The sequence below is a fragment of the Pristiophorus japonicus genome, chromosome 27 (assembly GCF_044704955.1).
Source record: "Pristiophorus japonicus isolate sPriJap1 chromosome 27, sPriJap1.hap1, whole genome shotgun sequence".
Taxonomy (NCBI): domain Eukaryota; kingdom Metazoa; phylum Chordata; class Chondrichthyes; family Pristiophoridae; genus Pristiophorus; species Pristiophorus japonicus.
Genome location: NC_092003.1, coordinates 3,420,613 through 3,440,465, shown reverse-complemented (window position 1 = coordinate 3,440,465; position 19,853 = coordinate 3,420,613). Strand labels below are relative to the sequence as shown.

Genomic DNA, 19,853 nt, shown 5'->3' with positions numbered 1-19,853 from the left:
GAGTCACTGTTTATTCAGGGTAAGGGTCACTCACTAACTGTACAGAGTCACTGTTTATTCAGAGTAAGGGTCACTCACTGTAACTGTACAGAGTCACTGTTTATTCAGGGTAGGGGTCACTCACTAACTGTACAGAGTCACTGTTTATTCAGGGTAAGGGTCACTCACTAACTGTACAGAGTCACTGTTTATTCAGGGTAAGGGTCACTCACTAACTGTACAGAGTCAGTGTTTATTCAGGGTGAGGGTCACTCACTGTGTAACTGTACAGAGTCACTGTTTATTCAGGGTAAGGGTCACTCACTGTAACTGTACAGAGTCACTGTTTATTCAGGGTAAGGGTCACTCACTAACTGTACAGAGTCACTGTTTATTCAGGGTAAGGGTCACTCACTGTGTAACTGTACAGAGTCACTGTTTATTCAGGGTAAGCGTCACTCACTAACTGTACAGAGTCACTGTTTATTCAGGGTAAGGGTCACTCACTAACTGTACAGAGTCACTGTTTATTCAGGGTAAGGGTCACTCACTAACTGTACAGAGTCACTGTTTATTCAGGGTAAGGGTCACTCACTAACTGTACAGAGTCACTGTTTATTCAGGGTAAAGGTCACTCACTGTGTAACTGTACAGAGTCACTGTTTATTCAGGGTAAGGGTCACTCACTAACTGTACAGAGTCACTGTTTATTCAGGGTAAGGGTCACTCACTAACTGTACAGAGTCAGTGTTTATTCAGAGTAAGGGTCACTCACTAACTGTACAGAGTCACTGTTTATTCAGGGTAAGGGTCACTCACTAACTGTACAGAGTCAGTGTTTATTCAGGGTAAGGGTCACTCACTAACTGTACAGAGTCACTGTTTATTCAGGGTAAGGGTCTCGGTGTGTCAGTGTGGGGAGTTGCTATTTGTTTTGTGACGGGAAGCAAGCTTTGATTGTGTTCCTCGCCCTGTGACAGAGGAAGCGACATTACTGGCGACTGGACAGCAAGTGTATCACGCTCTTCCAGAATGAAATCGGCACCAAGTTCTACAAGGTCAGCGCGCATCGTCGGGTTATTAAACTCCGCAGGGTGAAAGGGGATCGGGACACGGGCTGGGCGCGCATTCCCGCAAGCCCCCATACGCCCCCCCTCCCCCCCTACACGCATTCGCACACCCGCACGCTGAAACCCGCGCACACCCGCATGCTTACAACCGCGCATTCCAACAAGTGTCGCTGGCTGATTTCCTTGCCATGTTCCCCAAAGCCCAGGGCACTTGGGGCAACCCCAGCGTCATGTTGGAGCCCGGGTCCAGTGTGTTCGTTCCCGCACTCCACGCGCCATAGAATCACGGCACGGTTATAGCACAGAGGCCATTCGGCCCATCGAGTCCCTGCTGGCTCTCTGCAAGAGCATTTCAGCCCGTCCCCCTCCCCCGCCCTGTCCCCGTAACCCTGCACATTTCTCCTTCAGGAACTTATCCAACTCCCGTTTGAAAGCCAGGCTTGAGTCTGCCTCCACCACCCTCTCGGGCAGCGCACTCCAGATCCTAACCACTCGCTGCGTAAAAACCACTCGAGTCGCCTTTGGTTCTTCTGCCAATCGCCTTCAGTCTGTGTCCTCTGGTTCTCCACCCTTCCACCAATGGGAACAGTCTCTCTCTCTCTACTCTGTCCAGTCCCCTCATGATTTTGAACACCTCGATCAAATCTCCTCTCAACCTTCTCTGCTCCCAGGAGAACACCCCCGGCTTCTCCACGTGACTACAGTCCCTCATCCCCGGGACCGTTCTGGTCTGTCTCCTCCTCACCCTCGCCAAGGCCTTCACATGCAAAGCCCAGGATCCCGTCGGCTTTTATAACCACTTTCTCAACCTGCCCTATCGAGGTACGAGGGCCATGAGGAGAGAGCCCTGATGTTACAGCCTTGGGCGTTCGCCGGGCTACTTGACCATTTGCTCCTGACTCTGATACATTACTTATCACCTCACAAACACGCAGGACTTCACAAGATGGCTTCAACACAGGACCCCGTCAGGTGACCTGACCTCTTTATTACATACAGCAATGGCCGCATTACCACAGTAGTCCACCAGGTGGAGCAGTAGTCCACTAGGTGGAACGGTATTACACTTCTCCCTCCTTAATGAAGAAGTAATTTTAACAAACAATCATCATACATAACTTGCATGGTTATACATAACAAAAGATATGGCCTTATTTTGCCACATTTACAAATCAAGCTTAACCGCTTGTTTCCTGTTTCAAGGGGATATCCTCGCTCTCAAACAGAACCTTGCAAACATGGTGTCGAACTTAGGCTCATTCTAGGCTGATCCTGAGGAAAGTTTTTCTCCCAGGGATGCCCTTGATTTCCATTTGAACGCTCTCATGATTCTCTTTCTGTCTTAATTGTTTCTCTTTCACTGACTGTGCCAAGTTTGGTTTTTAACAACGAGAACCTGGGTCATGGCTGTCGTTTGAGAAACAACTCTGCTGGTGTTCTGCCAGTAGTTGTGTGAGGAGTATTACGATACGTAATTAGAAAACTAGCCAATTTGCAGCTGACAGGAAACAGAGAGTAGGAATAAACGGGTCTTTCTCGGGGTGGCGGGCAGTGACTAGTGGGGTACCACAGGGATCAGTGCTGGGGCCCCAGCTATGCACAATATATATAAATGATTTGGATGAGGGAACCAAATGTAATATTTCCAAGTTTGCTGACGACACAAAACTAGGTGGGATTGTGAGTTGTGAGGAGGATGCAATGACGCTGCAAGGCGATTTAGATAGGTTGAGTGAGTGGGCAAACACATGGCAGATGCAGTATAATGTGGATAAATGTGAAGTTATCCACTTTGGTAGGAAAAACATAAGGACGGAGTATTATTTAAATGGTGATGGTTTGGGAAGTGTCGATGTACAGAGGGACCTGGGTGTCCTTGAACACCAGTCATTGCAAACAAACATGGTGCAGCAAGCAGTTAGGGGCAAATGGTATGATGGCCTTCATTGCAAGAGGGTTTGAGTACAGAAGCAAGGATGTCTTACTCCAGTTATACGGGGCCTTGGTGAGACCGCACCTGGAGTATTGTGCACAGTTTTGGTCTCCTGACCTAAGGAAGGATATACAGGCCATAGAGGGAGTGCAGCGAAGGTTCACCAGACTGATTCCTGGGAGGGCAGGACTGTCGTATGAGGAGAGATCGGGTCGACTGGGCCTGTATTCACTGGAGTTTAGAAGAATGAGAGGGGATCTCATTGAAAGGTATACAATTCTGACGGGGTTGGACAGACTGGATGCAGGGAGGATGTTTGCCCCCGGGGCTGGGAAGTCTAGAACAAGGGGGTCACAGTCTCAGGATACGGGGTCGGAAATTTAGGAGCGAGATGTTTTGACTCGGAGGGTGGCGAACCTGTGGAATTCTCTACCACAGAAGGCTGTGGAGGCCAAGTCACTGAATATATTTAAGAGGGAGAGAGATAGATTTCTAGACACAAAAGGCATCAAGGGGTATGGGGGAGAAAGTGGGAATATGGTGTTGAGATAGAGGATCAGCCATGATCATAGAAACATAGAAACATAGAAAATAGGTGCAGGAGTAGGCCATTCGGCCCTTCTAGCCTGCACCGCCATTCAATGAGTTCATGGCTGAACATTCAACTTCCGTACCCCATTCCTGCTTTCTCGCCATACCCCTTGATCCCCCGAGTAGTAAGGACCTCATCTAACTCCTTTTTGAATATATTTAGTGAATTGGCCTCAACAACTTTCTGTGGTAGAGAATTCCACAGGTTCACCACTCTCTGGGTGAAGAAGTTTCTCCTCATCTCGGTCCTAAATGGCTTACCCCTTATCCTTAGACTGTGACCCCTGGTTCTGGACTTCCCCAACATTGGGAACATTCTTCCTGCATCTAACCTGTCTAAACCCGTCAGAATTTTAAACGTTTCTATGAGGTCCCCTCTCATTCTTCTGAACTCCAGTGAATACAAGCCCAGTTGATCCAGTCTTTCTTGATAGGTCAGTCCCGCCATCCCGGGAATCAGTCTGGTGAACCTTCGCTGCACTCCCTCAATAGCAAGAACGTCCTTCCTCAAGTTAGGAGACCAAAACTGTACACAATACTCCAGGTGTGGCCTCACCAAGGCCCTGTACAACTGTAGCAACACCTCCCTGCCCCTGTACTCAAATCCCCTCGCTATGAAGGCCAACATGCCATTTGCTTTCTTAACCGCCTGCTGTACCTGCATGCCAACCTTCAATGACTGATGTACCATGACACCCAGGTCTCTTTGCACCTCCCCTTTTCTTAATCTGTCACCATTCAGATAATAGTCTGTCTCTCTGTTTTTACCACCAAAGTGGATAACCTCACATTTATCCACATTATACTTCATCTGCCATGCATTTGCCCACTCACCTAACCTATCCAAGTCACTCTGCAGCCTCATAGCATCCTCCTCGCAGCTCACACTGCCACCCAACTTAGTGTCATATTGCCTGACGGTGCAGGCTCGAGGGGCCGAATGGCCGACTACTGCTCCTATTTTCTATGTTTCTCGGTTTCTATGCAATGGCAACTGTCGTTGCTTTGAAAACATTTGCTTTGACGTGTTTCAGTTTGTACAGCGCGTGTCGCTGCACCATTGGAAGCCGAGTGGTGTGGTGGGACCGTTTTTTGCTCGTGAACTGTGCAAATCCTTCTGAATGACCATCCTCCAGCTCCCCTCTCTCTGTCTCCGCAGGAATTCCCGCTCTCCGAGATCCTCCGGGTCCAGTCGGCCCACGAGCCCCCCGACCAGCCCCCCGGCAACGCCCCTCACTGCTTCGAGCTGGTCACCGACTCCCACACGTACTACGTGGGCGAGAGCCCGCCCCAGGCCCCGGGGGGGCAGAGCCTGCCGGGGCTAGGCCCGGCCTCCGCCAACGCCCGGGCCTGGGAGAGGGCCATCCGCCAGGCCTTGATGCCCGTCACCCCGCAGCCCAGCCTGAGCGCCCGGGCAGGGGGCAGGCCGGAACCGGGTGAGTACCCCCCGCGTGGAGGGAGGTGGGTTTGACGTGTGCGCGCTGCGCCGCCCAGTGGACAACCGATGTAATAACAATAAAAGATCATGTGGCACGGGTCATGTGATCGCGGTTCCGTTGGGGGCCATCTTGTGCGCGCGCGTCTGTAAAGATATCTCAGATTGGCGACGAGGGTGGGATTTTTTGGGGTGGATAATCAGAAAGGTGACCGATAACTAACGTCTCTCTCTCTCTCTCTCCCCACCGCCCCAGACTCCAGCTGTCCCCCGCAGGGAAACACGGTACGTCTCCGAGCTCCCATCTCCGGGGACAGACACGTGGGCTGACTAGATTGTGTGTGTGAGGGGGAAGGGGGGGGGGTGTGAGGGGGAGGGGGGGGTGTGGGGGGGAGGGGGGGTGTGTGTGTGGGGGGGAGGGAGGGGGGTGTGGGGGGAGGGGGTGTGTGTGTGTGGGGGGGAGGGGTGTGCAGGGGTGAGGGGGAGAGGTGTGGGGGGGAGGGGTGTGCGGGGGGAGGGGTGCGTGAGTGAGGGGGGTTGTCACTCGTGTATTTGCCATTACTCACCCCACTCAGTACATCTGTGGCTCTTTGCTCACTCTTTCACCCCCCCGCCTCTCTCTCGCGCTCTCTCCCCCCCCTCTCTGGCTCTCTTCCCCCCTCCCCACTCGCTCGCTCTCTCCCCCACCCCCCATCGCTCACTCTCTCCCCCCCACCCTGGCTCTCTCCCCACCCCCCCTCCTCTCTCACTCTCCTCCCCCCACCCCCCCGCTCTCTCCCCTCACCCCGCCCCCGTTCTCGCACTCTCCCCCCTCTCTCGCTCTCTCTCCCCCCCCCCCCGCCATCGCTCTCTTTCCCCCCCCCCACCCTGTCCCCGCTTCTCGCTCTCCCCCACCCTTGCTCTCTCCCCCTCCCCCTCCCTCCCCCTCCCCTCTCGCTCTCCCCCCTCCCCCTCTCGCACTCTCCCCCCCCTCTCTCGCTCTCTCCCCCCCCTCTCCCCACTCGCTCTCCCCCCGGCTCTCGCTCTCTCCCCCCCCCCCCCCCCCCCACTCGCTCTCCCCCCCGGCTCTCGCTCTCTCCCCCCCCCCCCCCCCCCACTCGCTCTCCCCCCCCTCTCTCGCTCTCTCCCCCCCCCCCCCCCCCCACTCGCTCTCCCCCCCCGGCTCTCGCTCTCTCCCACCCCCGCTCTCTGGCTCTCTTCCCCGCCCCCCTCTCTCTGGCTCGCTCCGCCCCTCCTCTCGCTCTCCCCCAACCCCCCCCTGACCGGCTTTCTCCCCCCACCCCCGTTCTTTCTGTCTCCCTGTCTCTCTCTCTCCCCCTCACTCTCCTCCCTCCCTGATGCTGCCCTGCTCTAACACTCTCACTTTGCCTGTTCCAGGATATCAGTGTTGTTTATCAGATATTCCCCGATGAGGTGCTGGGATCGGGACAGTTTGGAGTTGTTTACGGAGGTGAGGAAACCGAGATCGATGTTGAAGGCGCTGAGTCTCACTGCGGGGAGGTGGGGGGGCGCTGACTGCCCTTGAGCACCTGGCCCCAGCGGCTTGGTCTAGGCTCCTGTGCCCGGGCAGTGAGCATCGCCTCATCATTCAACCATGGGTGGCATTACTACCGAAGCGGATTCTGCTCCCATTGACGTTCCGAGCTGCTCTTCATCAATCACCCCACAGAGGCACATTCCTGGGAGCGTCACAGGGCCGGACAACCAGCGGGACATCTGCCTGATGTTCTGTTCCTCAGCACTGTCGGAGGGGCGGTACTGAGGGAGCGTTGCACTGTCGGAGGGGCAGTACTGAGGGAGTGCCGCACTGTCGGAGGGGCAGTACTGAGGGAGTGCCGCACTGTCGGAGGGGCAGTACTGAGGGAGCGCCGCACTGTCGGAGGGGCAGTACTGAGGGAGCGCCGCACTGTCGGAGGGGCGGTACTGAGGGAGTGCCGCACTGTCGGAGGGGCGGTACTGAGGGAGTGCCGCACTGTCGGAGGGGCAGTACTGAGGGAGTGCCGCACTGTCGGAGGGGCGGTACTGAGGGAGCGCCGCACTGTCGGAGGGGCAGTACTGAGGGAGTGCCGCACTGTCGGAGGGGCAGTACTGAGGGAGCGCCGCACTGTCGGAGGGGCAGTACTGAGGGAGCCCCGCACTGTCGGAGGGGCGGTACTGAGGGAGCGCCGCACTGTCGGAGGGGCAGTACTGAGGGAGTGCCGCACTGTCGGAGGGGCAGTACTGAGGGAGCGGCGCACTGTCGGAGGGGCGGTACTGAGGGAGCACCGCACTGTCGGAGGGGCAGTACTGAGGGAGTGCCGCACTGTCGGAGGGGCAGTACTGAGGGAGCGCCGCACTGTCGGAGGGGCAGTACTGAGGGAGCGGCGCACTGTCGGAGGGGCGGTACTGAGGGAGCGCCGCACTGTCGGAGGGGCAGTACTGAGGGAGAGCCGCACTGTCGGAGGGGCAGTACTGAGGGAGCGCCGCACTGTCGGAGGGGCAGTACTGAGGGAGTGCCGCGCTGTCGGAGGGGCAGTACCGAGGGAGTGCCGCCCTGTCGGAGGGGCAGTACTGAGGGAGTGGGGGGTTCTGTTGGATAGTATTAACGGATTTTCCCGCCGCTCCCCAGGGAAACACAGGAAGACGGGCCAGGATGTGGCGATCAAAGTCATTGACAAGTTGCGATTCCCCACCAAACAGGAGAGCCAGTTACGAAATGAAGTGGCCATCTTGCAGGTAGGAGCCCCGGGGAATGGGATCCCGTCCTCCTCTGTATCTAACCCCCTGTACCTGCCCTGGGAGTGTTTGATGGGACAGTGTAGAGGGAGCTTTACTCTGTATCTAACCCCCTGTACCTGCCCTGGGAGTGTTTGATGGGACAGTGTAGAGGGAGCTTTACTCTGTATCTAACCCCCTGTACCTGCCCTGGGAGTGTTTGATGGGACAGTGTAGAGGGAGCTTTACTCTGTATCTAACCCCATGCTGTACCTGCCCTGGGAGTGTTTGATGGGACAGTGTAGAGGGAGCTTTACTCTGTATCTAACCCCGTGTTGTACCTGCCCTGGGAGTGTTTGATGAGACAGTGTAGAGGGAGCTTTACTCTGTATCTAACCCCCTGTACCTGCCCTGGGAGTGTTTGATGGGACAGTGTAGCGGGAGCTTTACTCTGTATCTAACCCCGTGCTGTACCTTGTCTGTGTGTGTGCAGAACCTGCGACACGCGGGGGTGGTGAACGTGGACGCCATGTTTGAGACGGGGGAGCGGGTGTTTGTGGTGATGGAGAAGCTGCACGGCGACATGTTGGAGATGATCCTGTCCAGTGAGAACAGCCGGCTGCCGGAGAGACTCGCCAAGTTCCTCACCACCCAGGTACGAAGGGTGGCTCCCATGGGTGTGGGTCAGGGGTCGGAGGTGTGGGGGTCGGGGGTGGCTGGGGATCGGGGTGGGGGGGGGGGGTGGTTGTGTGTGCGTGTGTCAGAGGGGGGAGGCTCCGGAGGGGAGAGGGGCGAGGGGGTTGGGCTGTGGGACTGCCCGAGCTGCGCTATCAACCCGGCTATTCGGCCGAGGGAGGCATCGCGGCTCGATCTCGCATACCCCGCCTTCCGGCTCGTTCGGCGGGTTGCGGGTCTTGCTGATTGGGGGAGCCGGAGACCCCTCTTTCCCCACCTCTCCCCCCCGACCCCCCCACAACCCCAAGGCTGATGTTTCTTTTCCGTGTGGACTGAGATGAGGAGGAATTTCTTCATTCGGAGGGCGGGGTGAATCTCTGGAACTCTCTGCCCCAGACCGTCGTTGAGGGTGTTCAAGGCCGAGAGCGATAAGATTTTTGGAATCGAGGGATCGGGCGGGGAAAGTGGAGTTGGGTGTCAAATTTCAGCCCTGATCTGATTGGATGGCGGAGCAGGCTCGAGGGGCCGAATGGCCGACTCCTGATTCTTACTCCTGCTGCTAACCCTTGTGTTCTTGTGCAGCATAATCACCACCACCTCCGCAAGGCTGATCGAAACGGCAATCTATTTGCTTCATGGGTTCTTTCCCGAAGAATTCATAGCAACACGTCGCCATTAAGAACCAGTTGGTTTATGAGCAAAAGGTTTAACAATCACACGACACACTACCAGTTGATCCACCAGGCTCACAACCACCTGCCCCATCGTGGATCCCCCGAACTCAACTGGCCGGGGTTTTATTGAGTCTTGTGACCATCATGTGACTGGCTAAGCCCCTCCCAGCTCAACAGCTGTACAGCTATTTTTAATAGAATTTAAAGCGTCTCCATTTAGTAAGGGTAGAAAAATGCACACATTTACAAGTCAACTTAGAACCGTGCCAAATCAAATTAAAATTCTGTTGCCGGGGGTGATGATGCACTCCAGTCCCTCCGGCGCCCACCTCTCGCGGAAGGCCGCGAGCGTACCGGTGGACACCGCGTGCTCCATCTCCAGGGACACCCTGGCTCAGGATGTAACCGCGGAAGAGAGGCAGGCAGTCGGGCCTGAACGACCCCCTCGACCGCCCGCTGCCTGGACCGGCTGATGGCTCCCCCTTGGCCAGGCCCAGGAGCAGTCCTACGAGGAGGCCCTCGGACCTGCCCGCTCCCCTCCGCACAGGGTGCCCAAAGATCAGGAGCGTACAACCAGAATTTGAGGAGCAGCCCCTTCAAATAATGGAAGAGGGGCTGCAACCTCACACACTGAACATACACATGGAACACGGACTCCTCCAGACCGCAGAAATTGCAGGCGGCCCGGGAGCCCGTGAACCGACTTAAAAACCGATTGCACGGGACTGCCCCGTGCACCATCATCATCATAGGCCGTCCCTCGGAATCGAGGAAGACTTGCTTCCACTCTTAACACGAGTCCTTAGGTGGCTGAACAGTCCAATACGAGAACCACAGTCCCTGTCACAGGTGGGACAGACAGTGGTTGAGGGAAGGGGAGGGTGGGACAGACAGTGGTTGAGGGAAGGGGAGGGTGGGACTGGTTTGCCGCACGCTCCTTCCGCTGCCTGCGCTTGGTTTCTGCACGCTCTCGGCGACGAGACTCGAGGTGCTCAGCGCCCTCCCGGATGCACTCCCTCCACTTAGGGGCGGACTGGTCTTTGGGCCCAGGGACTCCCAGGTGTCGGTGGGGATGTTGCACTTTATCAGGGAGGCTTTGAGGGTGGTCCCTGTAACGTTTCCTCTGCCCACCTTTGGCTCGTTTGCCGTGAAGGAGTTCCGAGTAGAGCGCTTGCTTTGGGGAGTCTCGTGTCGGGGGGAACATGCGGACAATGTGGCCCTGCCCAGCGGAGCTGGTCGAGTGTGGTCAGTGCTTCGATGCTGGGGATGTTGGGCCTGGTCGAGGACGCTAACGTTGGTGCGTCTGTCCTCCCGGGGGATTTGCAGGATCTTGCGGAGACATCGTTGGTGGTATTTCTCCAGCGACTTGAGGTGTCCACTGTACATGGTCCATGTCTCTGAGCCATACAGGAGGGCGGGTATCACTACAGCCCTGTAGACCATGAGCTGGGTGCTGGGGGTGAGGTGTCTACTGTACATGGTCCGTGTCTCTAAGCCATACAGGAGGGCGTGTATCACTACAGCCCTGTAGACCATGAGCTGGGTGCTGGGGGTGAGGTGTCTACTGTACACGGTCCGTGTCTCTAAGCCATACAGGAGGGCGGGTATCACTACAGCCCTGTAGACCATGAGCTGGGTGCTGGGGGTGAGGTGTCTACTGTACACGGTCCGTGTCTCTAAGCCATACAGGAGGGCGGGTATCACTACAGCCCTGTAGACCAGGCCAAGTTACCCGTGGATAACGGGAGGAGATTCCCTGCGTCGAGAGAGAGCCCCCCCATTGGGGACTCCCCGTCTCCTGCGGACGGCACGTTGGTGCAGCATGGCGTGTCCGGACGACGGAAGCAGATGGAGAGCGTGCGAGAGCAGCCCGTACAGGAATCTCCTCCGCGCAGAACAAACAGCTCGACGAACTCGTGGGCAAGCGCGCAGGAGAGTGCGTCTCCGACGTGGCCTTTGGTCCGTCACCACGGGAGGGTTGACCAACAAGGCAGGGTGTAACTACTGAGACAGACACCTCTGGCCCCTCGGGAGCGGGATGTATCGCTGCGGGGAGAGGCGGAGGTGATGGGAAATTGTACCGAGTCTCTCTCTCTCTCTCTCTCTCTCTCTCGCTCCCTCGCTCACTCTCTGTTTCTCTCACTCCTTCCAGATACTGGAGGCCCTTCGCCACCTCCACTTCAAGAACATCGTCCACTGCGACCTGAAGCCCGAGAACGTACTCCTGGCATCGGCAGAGCCCTTCCCCCAGGTCAGAGGTCACTGACCGTGTTAATGGCGCGACCTTGAAGCACCTTGAAGCCTGGAGCAATGGGCCCAGAACTCCGAGGTTCTAACTCGCGGGGGTTGCTTGCCCGAGAACGGAGGAGGCTGAGGGGAGAGCTGATTGAGGTGTATAAAATGATGAGGGGCCTGGATAGAGTGGATAGGACGGACCTGTTTCCCTGGGCAGAGGGGTCAACAACCAGGGGGCAGAGATTTAAAGTAATTGGGGGGAGGTTTAGAGGGGGTTTGAGGGGAAATGTCTTCACCCAGAGGGTGGTGGGGGTCTGGGGCGGAACTCACGGCCTGAAAGGGTGGTAGAGGCAGAAACCCTCACCACATTTAAACAGTACTTGGATGTGCACCTGAAGTGCCGTAACCTACAGGGCTTTTCTGGGGCATCGGTTTGAATTAAAAGCTGGGATTAAAACCCAAACTTAAAACTGTAATTAATTAAATACATTAGAGCTAGCAGGGCAGGCGATGTGTTTCTGCTGTTTCATGTGGGACCTGGTGGAGCTCATTGAGGGACTGAATGGTCTCCTCCTGTTTCTAATATAACAGGCTCGAGGGGCTGAATGGCCTCTTCCTGTTTCTAATGTAACAGGCTCGAGGGACTGAATGGCCTCCTCCTGTTTCTAATGTAACAGGCTCGAGGGGCTGAATGGCCTCTTCCTGTTCCTAATGTAACAGGCTCGAGGGGCTGAATGGCCTCCTCCTGTTTCTAATGTAACAGGCTCGAGGGGCTGAATGGCCTCTTCCTGTTCCTAATGTAACAGGCTCGAGGGGCTGAATGGCCTCCTCCTGTTCCTAATGTAACAGGCTCGAGGGGCTGAATGGCCTCCTCCTGTTCCTAATGTAACAGGCTCGAGGGGCTGAATGAGCCTCCTCCTGTTCCTAATGTAACAGGCTCGAGGGGCTGAATGGCCTCCTCCTGTTCCTAATGTAACAGGCTTGAGGGGCTGAATGGTCTCCTCCTGTTCCTAATGTAACAGGCTCGAGGGGCTGAATGGTCTCCTATTTCTAATGTAACAGGCTCGAGGGGCTGAATGGCCTCCTCCTGTTCCTAATGTAACAGGCTCGAGGGGCTGAATGGCCTCCTCCTGTTTCTAATGTAACAGGCTCAAGGGGCTGAATGGTCTCCTCCTGTTCCTAATGTAACAGGCTCGAGGGGCTGAATGGTCTCCTGTTTCTAATGTAATAGGCTCGAGGGGCTGAATGGCCTCCTCCTGTTCCTAATGTAACGGGCTCGAGGGGCTGAATGGCCTCCTCCTGTTCCTAATGTAACAGGCTCGAGGGGCTGAATGGCCTCCTCCTGTTCCTAATGTAACAGGCTCGAGGGGCTGAATGGCCTCCACCTGTTCCTAATGTAACAGGCTCGAGGGGCTGAATGGCCTCCTCCTGTTCCTAATGTAACAGGCTCGAGGGGCTGAATGGCCTCCTCCTGTTCCTAATGTAACAGGCTCGAGGGGCTGAATGGGCCTCCTCCTGTTCCTAATGTAACAGGCTCGAGGGACTGAATGGCCTCCTCCTGTTCCTAATGTAACAGGCTCGAGGGGCTGAATGGTCTCCTGTTTCTAATGTAACAGGCTCGAGGGGCTGAATGGTCTCCTCCTGTTCCTAATGTAACAGGCTCGAGGGGCTGAATGGCCTCCTCCTGTTCCTAATGTAACAGGCTCGAGGGGCTGAATGGCCTCCTCCTGTTCCTAATGTAACGGGCTCGAGGGGCTGAATGGCCTCCTCCTGTTCCTAATGTAACAGGCTCGAGGGGCTGAATGGCCTCCACCTGTTCCTAATGTAACAGGCTCGAGGGGCTGAATGGCCTCCTTCTGTTCCTAATGTAACAGGCTCAAGGGGCTGAATGGCCTCCTCCTGTTCCTAATGTAACAGGCTCGAGGGACTGAATAGCCTCCTCCTGTTCTTAATGTAACAAGTTCGATGGGCTGAATGAACTCCTCCTGTTCCTAATGTAACAGGCTCGAGGGACTGAATGGCCTCCTCCTGTTCCTAATGTAACAGGCTCGAGGGGCTGAATGGCCTCCTCCTGTTCCTGTGTAACAGGCTCGAGGGGCTGAACGGCCTCCTCCTGTTCCTAATGTAACAGGCTCGAGGGGCTGAATGGCCTCCTCCTGTTCCTAATGTAACAGGCTCGAGGGGCTGAATGGCCTCCTCCTGTTCCTAATGTAACGGGCTCAAGGGGCTGAATGGCCTCCTCCTGTTCCTAATGTAACAGGCTCGAGGGGCTGAATGGTCTCCTCCTGTTCCTGTGTAACAGGCTCGAGGGGCTGAATGGCCTCCTCCTGTTCCTAATTCTTATGTTCTGTCATCGCAGTGACATGCTGTGACACTTTGACCTTTGCCCTCTGCCCTCCCCCCACAGGTCAAGCTCTGTGACTTTGGCTTTGCGCGGATCATCGGGGAGAAGTCCTTCCGGCGATCGGTGGTGGGGACTCCGGCCTATCTCGCCCCCGAGGTGCTGCGCAGTAAGGGCTATAACCGCTCACTGGACATGTGGTCCGTGGGGGTCATCGTGTATGTCAGCCTGAGTGGCACGTTCCCTTTCAATGAGGACGAGGACATCAACGACCAGATCCAGAACGCTGACTTCATGTACCCGGCCAACCCCTGGAGGGACATCTCGCCTGGGGGTAGGTGGGGGCAGTACTGAGGGAGCGCCGCACTGTCGGAGGGGCAGTACTGAGGGAGCGCCGCACTGTCGGAGGGGCAGTACTGAGGGAGCGCCGCACTGTCGGAGGGGCAGTACTGAGGGAGCGCCGCACTGTCGGAGGGGCAGTACTGAGGGAGCGCCGCACTGTCGGAGAGGCAGTACTGAGGGAGCACCGCACTGTCGGAGGGGCAGTACTGAGGGAGCGTGGCACTGTCGGAGGGGCGGTACTGAGGGAGCGCCGCACTGTCGGAGGGACGGTACTGAGGGAGCGCCGCACTGTCGGAGGGGCAGTACTGAGGGAGCGCCGCACTGTCGGAGAGGCAGTACTGAGGGAGCGCCGCACTGTCGGAGGGACAGTACTGAGGGAGCGCCGCACTGTCGGAGGGGCAGTACTGAGGGAGCGCCGCACTGTCGGAGGGCATTCTGAGGGACCATCGCCCTATATCTGGTTCCTGACTCTCTCTCCCTCCCTCTCTCTGTGTTTGCAGCGGTTGAGCTGATCAATAGCCTGCTGCAGGTCAAGATCCGGAAGCGATACAGCGTGGACAAAGCTCTCAGTCACACCTGGCTACAGGTAGGTCACAGTCCGCGACCCCACAGACACCCTCAGCCCACCCTCGCCGAGAGTACAGAGGCTGTTCGCTCAGTGCACAGTATACAGGGACCCACTCGCTGACTGGGACCCTCTGCTCTCACTGACACACAACGCCTCGGATCTAAAACTGTCCGCACCACACTCTTATTCCACAGTGTCGTTGCAGAACAAAAGAGAATTAACTAACTTGTCAATCTCATTCTCTGTCCCCCGCATCTCTCTCTCTCTCTCTGTCTCTGTCTCTATCTCTTTCTCTTTCTCTCTGTCTCTCTTTCTCTGTCTCTCCCTGTATCTTCCCCCCATCTCTCCCCCCCTCTCTCCCCCCTTTCTCTCCCCCTCTCTCTCTCTCCCCCTCTCTCCCCCCTCTCTCCCCCCTTTCTCTCCCCTCTCTCTCCCCCCTCTCTCTCCCCCTCTCTTCCCCCCTCCTCTCTCCCGCTCTCTCTCTCTCTCTCTCTCCCCTCTCTCCCACCCCCTCCCCCTCTCTCTCCCGCTCACTCTCCCTCCCGCTCGCGCTCTCTCGCTCTTTCTCTCTCGCTCTCTCCCCCTCTCTCTCCCCCCCTCCCGCTGTCTCTCCCCCTCTCTCTCCCCCCTTCCCCCTCTCTCTCCCGCTCGCTCTTTCTCCCGCTCTCTCTCCCGCTCTCTCTCCCGCTCTCTCCCCTCTCTCTCCCCCTCCCCCTTTCTCTCCCCCTTTCTCTCCCGCTCTCTCTCCCCTCTCTCTCCCCCTTCCCCTTTCTCTCCCCTCTCTCTCCCGCTCTCACTCCCCTCTCTCTCCCCCCACCTTTCTCTCCCGCTCTCGCTCTCTCTCTCCCGCTCTCTCTCTCCCGCTCTCTCTCTCCCGTTCTCTCTCCCTCTCTCTCCCCCTCTCTCTCCCCCCCTCTCACTCTCTCTCCCCGCCCTCCCCCTTTCTCTCCCACTCTCTCTCCCGCTCTCTCTCTCCCCCTCTCTCTCCCCCCTCCCCCTTTCTCTCCCCTTTTCTCTCCCCCTTTCTCTCCCGCTCTCTCTCCCGCCCTCTCTCTCTCCCCCCCCCTCCCCCTTTCTCTCCCGCTCGCTCTCTCTCCCGCTCTCTCTCTCCCCCTCTCTCTCACCCCCTCCCCCTCTCTCTCCCGCTCTCTCTCTCCCGCTCTCTCTCCCCCTCTCTCTCCCCCCTCCCCTTTCTCTCCCGCTCTCTCTCCCCCTCTCTCTCCCCCTCTCTCTCCCCCTCTCTCCCCCGCCCTCCCCCTTTCTCTCCCGTTCTCTTTCTCCCCCTCTCTCTCCCCTCCCCCTTTCTCTCCCCCTTTCTCTCCCGCTCTCTCTCCCGCTCTCTCTCCCCCTCTCTCGCTCTCTCTCCCGCTCTCTCTCCCCCCTCCCCCTCTCTCTCCCCCCTCCCCCTCTCTCTCCCGCTCTCTCTCTCCCCCTCTCTCTCCCCTCTCCCCCTTTCTCTCCCCTTTCTCTCCTGCTCTCTCTCCCGCTCTCTCTCCCCCTCTCTCTCCCCCCTCCCCCTTTCTCTCCCGCTCTCTCTCTCCCCTCTCTCTCCCCCCCTCCCCCTCTCTCTCCCGCTCTCTCTCCCGCTCTCTCCCCCCTCCCCCTCTCTCTCCCCCCCTCCCCCTCTCTCTCCCGCTCTCTCTCTCCCCCCTCCCCCTTTCTCTCCCCCTTTCTCTCCCGCTCTCTCTCCCCCTCCCTCCCCCTCTCTCTCCTGCTCTCTCTCCTGCTCTCTCTCTCTCCCCCTCCCCCTTTCTCTCCCCCTTTCTCTCCTGCTCTCTCTCTCCCCTCTCTCTCCCCCCTCCCCCTCTCTCTCCTGCTCTCTCTCCCCCTCTCTCTCCCCCCTCCCCCTCTCTCTCTCCTGCTCTCTCTCCCGCTTTCTCTCTCCCCCTCTCTCTCCCCCCTCCCCCTCTCTCTCCCCCCCTCCCCCTCTCTCTCCCGCTCTCTCTCCCCCCCCTCCCCCTCTCTCTCCCACTCTCTCTCCCCCTCTCTCTCCCCCCTCCCCCTCTCTCTCCCCCTCTCTCTCCCCCCCTCCCCCTCTCTCTCCCCCCCCTCCCCCTCTCTCTCCCCCCCTCCCCCTCTCTCTCCCGCTCTCTCTCCCGCTCTCTCTCCCGCTCTCTCTCCCCCCTCCCCCTCTCTCTCCCGCTCTCTCTCTCCCCCTCTCTCTCCCCCCCTCCCCCTCTCTCTCCCGCTCTCTCTCCCCCTCTCTCTCCCCCCCTCCCCCTCTCTCTCCCGCTCTCTCTCCCGCTCTCTCTCCCCCCTCCCCCTCTCTTTCCCGCTCTCTCTCTCCCCCTCTCTCTCCCCCCTCCCCCTTTCTCTCCCCCTTTCTCTCCCCCTTTCTCTCCCGCTCTCTCTCCCCCCCTCCCCCTCTCTCTCCCGCTCTCTCTCCTGCTCTCTCTCCCCTTTCTCTCCCGCTCTCTCTCCCCCTCTCTCTCCCCCTCTCTTTCCCCCTCCCCCTCTCTCTCCTGCTCTCTCTCCCGCTCTCTCTCCCCCTCTCTCTCCTCGCCCTCCCCCTCTCTCTCCCCCTCTCTTTCCCCCCTCCCCCTCTCTCTCCTGCTCTCTCTCCCGCTCTCTCTCCCCCTCTCTCTCCTCGCCCTCCCCCTCTCTCTCCCGCTGTCTCTCCCCCTCTCTCTCCCCCTCTCTCTCCCGCTCTCTCTCCCCCTCTCTCTTCCCCTCTCTCTCCCCCCCTCCCCCTCTCTCTCCCACTCTCTCTGCCCCTCTCTCTCCCCCCTCCCCCTCTCTCTCCCCCTCTCTCTCCCCCCCTCCCCCTCTCTCTCCCCCTCTCTCTCCCCCCTCCCCTCTCTCTCTCCCTCTCTCTCCCCCCTCCCCCTCTCTCTCCCCCTCTCTCTCCCCCCTCCCCCTCTCTCTCCCCCCTCCCCCTCTCTCTCCCCCTCTCTCTCCCCCCCTCCCCCTCTCTCTCCCCTCTCTCTCCCCCCTCCCCCTCTCTCTCCCCCCCTCCCCCTCTCTCTCCCCCTCTCTCTCCCCCCCTCCCCTCTCTCTCCCGCTCTCTCTCCCCCCCTCCCCCTCTCTCTCCTCGCCCTCCCCCTCTCTCTCCCGCTCTCTCTCTCTCGCTCTCTCGATCTCTTGCTGTCCCAGGATTACCGGACCTGGTTGGACCTGCGGGACTTTGAGACGCGGTTTGGCCGGCGCTACATAACGCACGAGAGCGACGACGCACGGTGGCGGCGATTCGCGAGCGATCACGGCCTCGACCACCCTTTGCACTTCGTCACCCGGCCCAGCATGGAGGAGACGGACGAGGAGGGGCTCTGAGCGATCGGGGGGCGGGGGGGGGCGTAGGGAGACGAGTGATTGGGTCATTGGGTCATTGGGTCATTGGGTCATTGGGTCATTGGGCGATCGGGGGCGGGGGTGGGCGTAGGGAGACGAGTGATTGGGTGATTGGGTGATTGGGTGATTGGGTCATTGGGTCATTGGGTCATTGGGCGATCGGGGGCGGGGGGGGGCGTAGGGAGACGAGTGATTGGGTGATTGGGTGATTGGGTCATTGGGTCATTGGGCGATCGGGGGGAGACGGGTGATTGGGTGTTCGGGTGATTGGGCGATTGGGTGATCGGGGGGAGACAGGCGATTGGGCGATCGGGGGGAGACGGGCGATTGGGTGTTCGGGTGATTGGGCGATCGGGGGGAGACGGGTGATTGGGCGATCGGGGGGACGTGGGGAGAGGGGGATCTCCCACCCGCCGGGAACAGTTCCACACTCTCCCTGAGCTGGGCCACTCATTCATCGTCCATCACCCGCTCGGCAAAGGGTTCCCAACTCCTCTCGGATCGGCCTGCAGCCGCCAACAATGGAAGGGTCCCGCTCCGCGCTGCTGTTTACCCTCCTCCCTCCCTCTTCATCACAATCGGGAGCAGGAGTCGGCCAATCGGCCCCTCGAGCCTGCTCCGCCATCCAATCAGATCGCGGCTGACCTTCGACCTCAACTCCACTTTCCCGCCCGATCCCTCGATTCCCTGAATATCCAAAAATCTCCCGACCTCGGCCTCGAAGACTGAGCCTCCCACGGCCCTCTGGGGCAGAGAATTCCAAAGATTCACCCCCCTCTGAGTGAAGAAATTCCTCCTCATCTCCGTCCTAAATGGCCGAGCCCTTATCCTGAGACTGTGAGCCCTGGTTCTAGACTCCCCAGCCCGGGGGGAAACACCCTCCCTGCATCTACCCTGTCAAGCCCTGTAAGTATTGTGTGTGTTTCAATGGGATCCCCTCTCATTCTTCTAAACTCCAGAGAATATCGGCCCAGTCTGCTCAATCTCTCCTCATAGGACAATCTCCCCCATCCCAGGAATCAGTCTGGTGAACCTTCGCTGCACTCCCTCTATGGCCAGTATATCCTTCCTTAGGTAAGGAGACCGACACTGTGCACAATACTCCAGGTGTGGTCTCACCAGGGCCCTGTATAATTTTAACCAATAAGGGAGTTGAGGGTTACGGGGAGCGGGCGGGTAAGTGGAGCTGAGTCCACGGCCAGATCAGCCATGATCTTGTTGAATGGCGGAGCAGGCTCGAGGGGCTAGATGGCCTACTCCTGTTCCTAATTCTTATGTTCTGTAATGTTCAATGGAAGAGATGAAGTTGGGTTACCAAGGTGGGCGGGACATGTTCCTGGAGGTTAAATCACACAAACTGCCCCCAACCCGGCCAAATTGCCTTTTATTTTCAACATATCCTTTCCATACGAAGCAACAAAAGAGGGACAAAATCCTGCTTTTTATTTTTGTTGCGCCCTCCGTTTGGGCCTGACGATTACTCTTCAATGCCTGGAGACTGCTGGCAATCCGAGTTCCCTCGACCCCTCCCAAGCCCCCCTCGGTCCTTCCACTCATCAGCCAGCCCCAATCGGTGGATAAGCTGGTGCTGCACGGAAGGACGAGCCCTTCGCTCGGCCCGAGGACAAACCGGGACTTGGTGCTGGAAGAGTTTATCACACTTTATCGTCTCCCCGTGTCTGTGTGTTGTACAATGAACAATAAAGGGTTTTACAAGCAATTGTACAGCTGCGTCTTGGTATTTTGGGGGCAAATCTAAACATCTCGCCCATTGCACACTCACACAATCCCAATGGACCCAAACCCCTTCCCATTCACTCCCCCTGCACACAATCCCAATGGACCCAAGGTCCCTGCGTGGAGCTCCGCCCTGTGCCCACGTCCCCTGGGGGCAGCTGCTGTTCCGGCTCAGGCCAGGCGAGGGCGCTGCGGGCAGGTTTCACCCCGCTGGGATCAACTTCCGGGTGAGGAAGGCGGAAGTGAGAAACAGTGACTGGAGGTAAGAGAGAGAGAGTGAGTGTAAATCCC

The 19,853-nt window shown here is 58.0% G+C and overlaps 1 protein-coding gene across 1 annotated transcript in view; it reads left to right on the top strand.

The window, feature by feature from the left end:
* The window catches only part of LOC139239417 (serine/threonine-protein kinase D3-like), a 65,347-nt gene extending 47,540 nt beyond the window's left edge, over positions 1 to 17,807 (top strand). The window contains exons 9-18 of the mRNA XM_070868127.1: positions 960 to 1,037; positions 4,733 to 5,009; positions 5,265 to 5,293; positions 6,386 to 6,458; positions 7,617 to 7,723; positions 8,196 to 8,357; positions 11,204 to 11,302; positions 13,694 to 13,961; positions 14,470 to 14,555; positions 17,631 to 17,807. Of these exons, the coding sequence (XP_070724228.1) occupies positions 960 to 1,037; positions 4,733 to 5,009; positions 5,265 to 5,293; positions 6,386 to 6,458; positions 7,617 to 7,723; positions 8,196 to 8,357; positions 11,204 to 11,302; positions 13,694 to 13,961; positions 14,470 to 14,555; positions 17,631 to 17,807 (1,356 nt within the window). The remainder of the gene's footprint in view (positions 1 to 959; positions 1,038 to 4,732; positions 5,010 to 5,264; positions 5,294 to 6,385; positions 6,459 to 7,616; positions 7,724 to 8,195; positions 8,358 to 11,203; positions 11,303 to 13,693; positions 13,962 to 14,469; positions 14,556 to 17,630) is intronic.
* The last annotated feature ends 2,046 nt before the right edge of the window (positions 17,808 to 19,853 follow it).